Source organism: Haematobia irritans, chromosome 1 (genome assembly GCF_050003625.1).
Source record: "Haematobia irritans isolate KBUSLIRL chromosome 1, ASM5000362v1, whole genome shotgun sequence".
Lineage (NCBI taxonomy): Eukaryota > Metazoa > Arthropoda > Insecta > Diptera > Muscidae > Haematobia > Haematobia irritans.
Window position 1 is genome coordinate 25,177,905 of NC_134397.1, and position 8,454 is coordinate 25,186,358.

General features: G+C 36.2%; 1 protein-coding gene across 1 annotated transcript; it reads left to right on the forward strand.

Moving 5' to 3' along the window:
- Positions 1-882: 882 nt before the first annotated feature.
- On the forward strand, positions 883-7,564 carry LOC142220460 (solute carrier family 22 member 3). Its single transcript, XM_075289629.1, has 5 exons — positions 883-1,410; positions 1,662-1,920; positions 1,989-2,406; positions 6,788-7,294; positions 7,353-7,564. The coding sequence occupies exons 1-5, from the start codon at positions 1,075-1,077 to the stop codon at positions 7,504-7,506; spliced, it is 1,674 nt and encodes a 557-aa protein (XP_075145744.1). The 5' UTR covers positions 883-1,074; the 3' UTR covers positions 7,507-7,564.
- The last annotated feature ends 890 nt before the right edge of the window (positions 7,565-8,454 follow it).

Below are 8,454 nucleotides of genomic sequence, written 5' to 3' on the forward strand. Positions count from 1 at the left end.
TAAAGAAAATTTTCTCGAAATTTTATTTCTATAGAAAATTTTCTCAACATTGTATTTCGATAGAATATTTTCTCAAAATTTTATTTCTATAGAAAAATTTCGCAAAATTTTATTTTGGTAGAAATTTTCGCCAAATTTTATTTCTATAGAAAATTTTATTTATAAAGTAAATTTTATCAAAATTTTATTTACATAGAAAATTCAGTCAAAATTTTATTTCTATAGAAATTTTGTCGAAAATTGTTTTAAAAATTAATTTCTGTAAGATATTTTGTCAAAATATCATTTCTATGGAAAATTTTGTCAAAATTTCATTTCTATAGGAAATGTTGTCAAAATTTAATTTCTATAGAAAATTCTCCCAAATTCTCCCAAATTTTTCTCAAAATTTTATTTCTATAGAAAATTTTCTCAAAATTGTATTTCGATAGAATATTTTCCCAAATTTTTTTTCTATAGAAAGTCTTCGCAAAATTTTATTTCAGTTGTATAAATTTTTTGTTTTAAATATTATTTCTATAGAAAATGTTGTCAACATTTTATTTCTATGGAAGTGTGTTTCTTTAGAGAATCTTCTCAAAATATAATATCTATAAAATATTTTCTCACAATATTATGTCTATAAAAAATATATGACAAAAAGTAGATAAATGGGAATCACTTAGTGGTGGTTGTTAATTTCTTATTTTCATCCCTAAATGGCGTTTATTTAGCTAAGTTCATCAATAAAGCAAATGTTTAATCATGTGTTTTAAATGCTACAGTTTTCATATTCATAAGAAAGAAGCCACAAGTTATAAACGCCTCATATATCCAACGAAATGCATGCGAGACCAAGTGATTTACGAGGGAATCATTAACATTTTTTTTTTTGATTTTCAGAGAACACTAAACTGGTAACCACGATCACATTCTGATATCAGCTGTCTGGGATAAGGTAGCAAGCTCGTGTATTTGTTTTACGTTTTTTTTTTCTCCTCAATACCATAAAATACGTCAAGAGAACAAAACTGAATGTAATACAGGAATTGGAATTCTGTTGGTTTCTAACAAACAAAAGCCACATAACCCAGGATGGATTTTGATCGTGTCCTTGAGAAATGTGGTAATTTTGGCCGCTTCCAATGGATTCTTCTGCTCTTGTACGGTTGTACCAACATTTTGTCTTCGATGCATTATTTTTCACAAACCTTGATAAGTTTTACTCCCGACCATTGGTGTTATCATCCTCAATTGGCGAATAAATCTTTGGAAGAAATCGAAAAAATCTATAGACAATTTTCTAAGCCCCACTGTACATTATTGGAGAATTGGGATGAGCAAAAAGGAATTGCAAAGCCTGCCGAAAGTGGAGAGTGTCGCGAGTGGTTCTATAGGAGTCAAGATGGTTATGAGAGTATTACAACAGAGGTAAGTAAAAATATTTTAGTTGGTTTAAATTTAGAATATAAATTAGGCCCAATATATAAGTCAAGGAAACAAAATCAAGGAACAGTTTTTAGCTGTACCCTTACTTTATGAAAACCTTTAAAATTGTATCGATTCAGGTTTCCATCATTTAAATGTTATCCAAAAACTATGCCTTTATAATACATTGTGTTTACCTAGCAATACTAGCGCCTAAAAGTATGCTTCATTTTATATCTTTTCATCTTCTACAGTTAAATTGGGTTTGTGATAATGCCTTTCGCAATGCTGTGGGTCAATCTTTTTATTTCGTGGGAGCTGTGGTGGGTACCATTGGCTTCGGGGCCCTGGCTGATCGTATAGGACGTTTACCCGCTGTAATGTTAAGCACTTTAACAGGTGGCTTTGGAGATTTCATAACGTCTTTTGTTCACAATGTGACCATGTATAGCATCAGTCGCTTCATATCTGGCCTATCTACAGATACTTTCTATATGCTAATGTATATTTTAGGTAAGGATTGACCATGAAACATTCTAATTGAAATTCTAAATAGACACTTGCTGTCATTTCTCTTTCAGTTTTTGAATATCTGGATCCCAAGAAGAGGACTATTGGCCTAAATATTGTACCCACAATTTTCTATAGTACCGGTTTAATGTTATCCCCTTGGTTTGCACTTTGGGTTCAGACATGGCGAAAATATCTTTTGGTCGCCTCTGTACCTGTATTATTGGTCCTTGTCTATCCTCTGATAGCTTGTGAAAGTGCAAATTGGCTTTTAACACGAAAAAAGTACGAAAGGGCAGTGAAATGTCTAAAGCATGTAGCAAAATTTAATGGACGTCAGGTCGATGAAAAAGTCTTCGGTGAATTTGTGGAATTCTATAAACAAAAGATTGTCATTGAAGAGAAAGAGGTGAAAAGCAATGATACATTTTGGGGTATGTTTAAAACACCGCGATTAAGGAAATTCACCATTATTCTAATGGTTAAGAGGTAAGTGTGACTTCACAAATATTGAGTTTTATTTTTAAGAATAAATCAGGAAGTCAGAACGAAGGGACGTGAAATTGATTAGACCAAAATTTATTATAAAATCAAGAAATCTGAAACCCTGGACTAAAATTTTATTGAGAACAGAGAGCGCTGTCCTATAGTACAATTGCTTGAATACATTTTCCCAGTTGAATTTAACCGCTGAGAGGATATTATCCGCTGGGAGAAATCTGAAACCCTGGACTAAAATGTTATAGGGAACATAGAGCGCAGTCCTATAGTACAATTGCTTCCCTGCCTCATGATGAGAGGTGAATTTATAGGGAGCACAGATCCTGTAGTGCAATTGCTTCTCCGCTTAGTGATTAGAGACGGATATCCACACTTTAGCATAAATTGGTAACTAGGAGTTACCTGTTCAAATACCGAGAAATGCTAGGTCTTAGATGTGAAATCTGTTCAATGCTGCATGGGTAATACGAGATGGTTTTCTAGCCGTACCACCGCACTACCACCGTGGTGCAATGGTTAGCATGCCCGCCTTGCATACACAAGGTCGTGGGTTCGATTCCTGCTACGACCGACCTCAGTAATGCTGGTGACATTTCAGAGGGTTTCAAAGCTTCTCTAAGTGGTTTCACAGGAATGTGGAACGCCGTTCGGACTCGGCTATAAAAAGGAGGTCCCTTATCATTGAGCTTAACATGGAATCGGGCAGCACTCAGTGATAAGAGAGAAGTTCACCACTGTGGTATCACAATGGACTGAATAGTCTAAGTGAGCCTGATACATCGGGCTGCCACATAACCTAGCCGTGCCTGACTGCGTCATCCTCAATAACGCCTGCAATCCCTAAGAATCTCTGGATAGGTGATTAATACCAGAACAAACTCCAAAAACTCCCCCAAAAATTCATTATGTGCTGGTAGGTGAGTAGGATACAACACTTTTCGAGTGTCTTTGAGTGACAATAGTAGCGTAATTTGTTTTTCGCCATTTGGGTGATTCTCCATTGGGTCTCACTAGAACTGGTCCTCACACCATTAAAGGTCTACTATGTATGAATTGTGCCATCTTTTTATCTTTCCCTCTATGTACTGCCAGCCAATGCCTTCAGGGTTTTATTTCAACTGCCAAAGTTATTGGCATCCATCCATCCGCATGTCCACTAAAGTGAAAAAGGTTTTTAAACGTCACGCCAAAAATTATGAATGTGGTCACGAAAATGGATGTGGAAACCCTGGTTGACCTCTTTAATCCATGTTGCCAATAGTGTCACCGTCGTTGTTTTAATAGTTCTATCGGTTCTTCCTAAGTCTAAGGAGAAGGCATAATCCAACGATGAAAAACTTTTTGACGTTTAATTGAAACTGGGATTGGTCCCATGGTCCTTTTTATTCAAGGCAGCTAAGCTAACCAATGATATTATTAATACCTCAAAATCCCTGTGGGATTGTTTCATAGATTCCAGAATCTTCTTAGCAAGGGAAGAAGTGCATGTGGTTTACAATATCGAAATCATCTTCCGTATTTTCCACTTCACCTTAATTTCACGGCTACTGATACATACTATACTGAATGTCTGGGGCAGGAATTTACTGATCTTCTTTCCAATTTGCTTCATCATTCTCATTACGAGGCCTTAATCACCTGGAGTACATCAGAGAGGTTTGAAGGATAGCATTTTACTTATAGCAGTCTGAGGTGTACGAAGAAAAGGCTGCTGTAGGAAATCGCCGTATGGCAGTAACCTTACTGAAACTCCAGATTCTATTATCGGCCGAGTTTTCTTTCGGATTCTCATTGGACAGAGGCAGAAAATACCACCAGCAGGAATGCATCTTTGGCACACTCTACTCACGACCTGCCTCAAGATTCTTCATCCATCCGGCCTGACTCTTGCTGGTAGGGGCAACCTTAACTTCCATAATCGAGGAAAATAACTAGCAGTTAGCTTTACAGAGTCTATGGTTAGGTGACAGCCCCATATTTCAGGCTCACTTAGACTATTCAGTACATTGTGATAAGTCCCTAATGGTCTCCTTTTCGCGGTATCTGTCCTCTTTTAGGAATTTGCGCTCCAAACAAAATACAGAATGATCACCTCGATAAGACTTCCTTCAGTATTTTGATTGAACAGATCCTGGAAATTCCACCTGATATCGGAACAATTTTTCCCATTATCCAGCTTTCCGAAATTTTACGGCTGCTGAGACATACATTGGAGTTGTGGGGGCTAGGAATCTAGCGCCCTTCTCCCAAGTGTGTTCCAGCATCGTCGTATCGTTACCTTCATCTGCCTGAAGATTATTTATCCATTCGGCCTGACTCTTGCCTAGAACTTTGACTTCAATAATCGAGGAAATTAAGTAGCACTTAGCTTTACCACAGTCCATAATCGTCCCCTTCTCGGGAACGATTGTGTCTGTCCTTCGTGAAACTCTAGATGCTGTGGTCGGCTGGGTCTTCCCTCCGGATTTTGATCGAACAGAGCTCAGAAATTCCACCAGACATCGGAACAATTTTCCCCATTATCCAGTTTTCCGGAATTTCATGGTTGCTGATATATACATTGGAGGTGTATCGTCGTATCGATATCTTCATCTGCCTTAATATTCTTTATGCATTCGGCCGGAATTTTACTGGTATTGACAACCTTAACTTCCATAATCGAGAAAAATAACTAGCAGTAATCTTTATCAGAGTTCAAACTCGTCCTCTTCTCGGTAAGCATTTTTTTTTTGTTCCCAGGTGGGAATTTGAGCCCGTAACGAAAAACCGAACGATCACTTTAGTGAGACTCTAGATCATATGGTCAGTTGGGTCTGATTTTGATAGAACAGAGTCCGGAAATTTCACCTAATATCGGAACAATCTTTCCCATTATCCAGCTTTCCGGAATTTCACGACTGCTGAGACATAAATTGAAGGTATGTGCAAGGAATCTAGCGACCTTCTCCCAAGTGTGCTTCAGTATCATCGTATCCATACCTTCATTGGCTGGAGCATATGTGAGAGGTCTGAAGGATCGGCATCTACTTGTACAATCAGAAGTCTGAGATCGGAAAATGTTCTGCATAATTCAAACGTTGTGGAGAGTAACCTTTCAGAATTTGCGCTTCAATACAAATCGGTCTCCATAGTGAGACTCCAGATCCTATTATCGCTCTACTCACGACCTGCCTGAAGATTCTTTATCCATCCGGCCTGACTCTTGATGGTATGGGCAACCTTGACTTCCATAATGGAGGAATTATGGAAGTTATAGCAGTTAGCTTTACCAGAGTCGTCTTCTCCCGGTTACGAAATCACATTGGTAAGACTCTAGATCCTATGGTCAGCTGGGTCTTCCTTTCAGATTTTGATTGAACAGAGCCTGGAAATTTCATATTATATCGGAACAATCTTTCCCATTATCCAGCTTTCTGGAATCTTACGGCTGCTGAGACATACATCGTAAGTGTGGGAGCGAGGAATCTAGCGCCCTTTGAAGCGCCCGATTAACTCCAACATCTTCGCAACGAGACCTAGAACACATCTGAGGGATCTAAAGGATCACCTTCTACTTATACAATCAGCAGTCTAAGATGCTCGAAAAAATTTTCTGCAGACGGTATTTGCCTCTCGGAGTATGCCGACCAAACCAACTACTGATGTTATCTTTCCGCGTGGGGTTTGGGTTTGGATAAAAATCTTCTTGCTTAAGCGTGGGCTAGGAATGTCCCGTCTTTCTCTCCAATGTGCTTCAGCATTCTCGCGTGAGACCTTTACTGCATGAAGTACACCTGAAAGCAGTCGCTGTATGAGAATTGCCTTTCGGAGTTTACGACCCAATCGAAATACGGATGCTATTTGTCCGTTTGAATTTGGATCAAACTCTTCTCGTTAAGGTGTTGCTGCAAGTTTAGCTAGAAATCCAAGCTGCGGGAATGCATCATTTACATGCTCTACCCAAGATCCTGCTGAAGATTCTGTCAGCAACCGGCCTGAAGCTGGCTGGTATTGGCAATTTCAAATTCCTTAAACGCGGTAAAGAGTTAGGGTTAGCTTTAGCAATCTTCATAATCGTCGCCTTCTCGGGAACTATGGAGACCCGTCACCAGGTCAATTATCACTGTATCCAGGAGGTGGTTGGAGTTCATGGCTATATCAACGTGCCAGTCGCCTACTGAACAAAGAGGTTAGAACTGACCATATAGTTATACTGAGAGCTTCACCGATAATGGTAATGCTCACAAATACTATGCGTTAATTTCAGTTATAATTTAAAAATATTTAATATGTTACTATGGAGATAGAGGAAATAAAAATGTATTATTATTATAATTAATCTTCAATTAAAACTATTTATCAAACATTTATATAACTTTCTTTATTGCAGTGTTATTGTTACTATGGCCTATGATATAATCTCACGCAACATGGAGGGCATGGGCTCTTCACCATTCAAACTCTTTTCGTATACAGCCTTTTGTTACTTCCCCGGAGGCCTTAGCATTATGGCTTTCCAAAATATAATTGGTCGTAAAGGCATGGCCACTGTCTCTATGTTGGTTGGTGGTATTATTACAGCTGTCACCGGATTCCTGATAGCTTTCATGGATGCAAAATCCAATGCATTACTCTTGGGTATCATGGTTGGATTGGGACGATATGGTGCTGTGGTAGCCTGGGACGCTGAGGTCCAATATTGTACAGAAATTATACCCACCAGTGTTAGAGGAAGGGGTGTAGCCAATATTCATGTTTTGGGCTATGCTTGTAGTTTCCTCAATTCATATGTTTTGTTTTTGGCCACATTTTATCGACCGCTACCTGCACTTTTCATCAGTACCATTATGTTGGTGGGAGCTGGATTGTGTCTGTGTCTTCCAGAGACTTTGAATAAGTATGAAATATAGTTAGTTAGTTTTAATCATGTTTATATGTTGTTTTTTTTTTTTCAGAAAACTTCCGGAAACTTTAAGTGATGGCGAATCGTTTGGTCTAGGCGAGAAATGGTATTATTACCCCTGCTGCAGTCGAAATCGCAAGATATCAACGTTGTCCAAAGAAATTCCAAATACTTTGGATGCGGGCCGTGAGAACACCTATATTTAACTTAAAAATATTTCTTATAGAAAAAATTATAATAAAGCCAAATATGCGAATGCCAAAATTTAGAGATGCTTTAAAGAAAATCAAAAAATGCCATCAGCTTGACAGAGAAAACAGATAAAACTTCGACCGTTTATAAGAAAATTGTTCATGCCACCATCAAGGTGACACTCAATCCTTAAATATGACTCTCTGCTAACTATAAATTTACTTTATTATTCAGAATGCTTACTGGCAGATCTTTACACTTGGTTGCCACTTACATTTTCTATATAAATAAAATTCTCTATGGAAATAGAATTTTGACAAAATTTTTTGTAGAAATAAATTTTTGATAACATTTTCTATGGAAATAGAATTTTGACAAAATTTTTTTATTTTTTCACAAAATTTTCTTTAGAAACAAAATTTTGGCAACATTTTCTATAGAATAAAATTTTGACAAAATTTTGTATAGAAATAAAATAAAATACAATTTTGACAAAATTTTTGATAGAAATAGAATTTTGACAAAATTTTTTATAGAAATACAATTTTCACAAATTTTTCTATAGAAATAAAATGTTGATAAAAATGTTTGTAAAAATAAAACTTTGAAAAAATTTCTAACGAAATAAAATTTTTAAAAAATGTTCTTTAGAAATAAAATTTTGACAAAATTTTTCTAAAGAAATAACATTTTGACAAAATTTTCTATAGAAATAAAATTTTAATAAAATTTTCTGTGGAAATAAAAGTTTGAGAAAATGTTCTACAGAAATAAAATTTTGACAAAATTTTCTATAGAAATAACATTTTGAAAAAATTTCCTATAAAAATAAAATTTTGACAAAATTTTCTATAGAAATAAAATTTTGACAAAATTTTCTATAGAAATACAATTTTGACTAAATTTTCTATAGAAATAAAATTTTGACAAAATTTCCTATAAAAATAAAATTTTGACAAAAT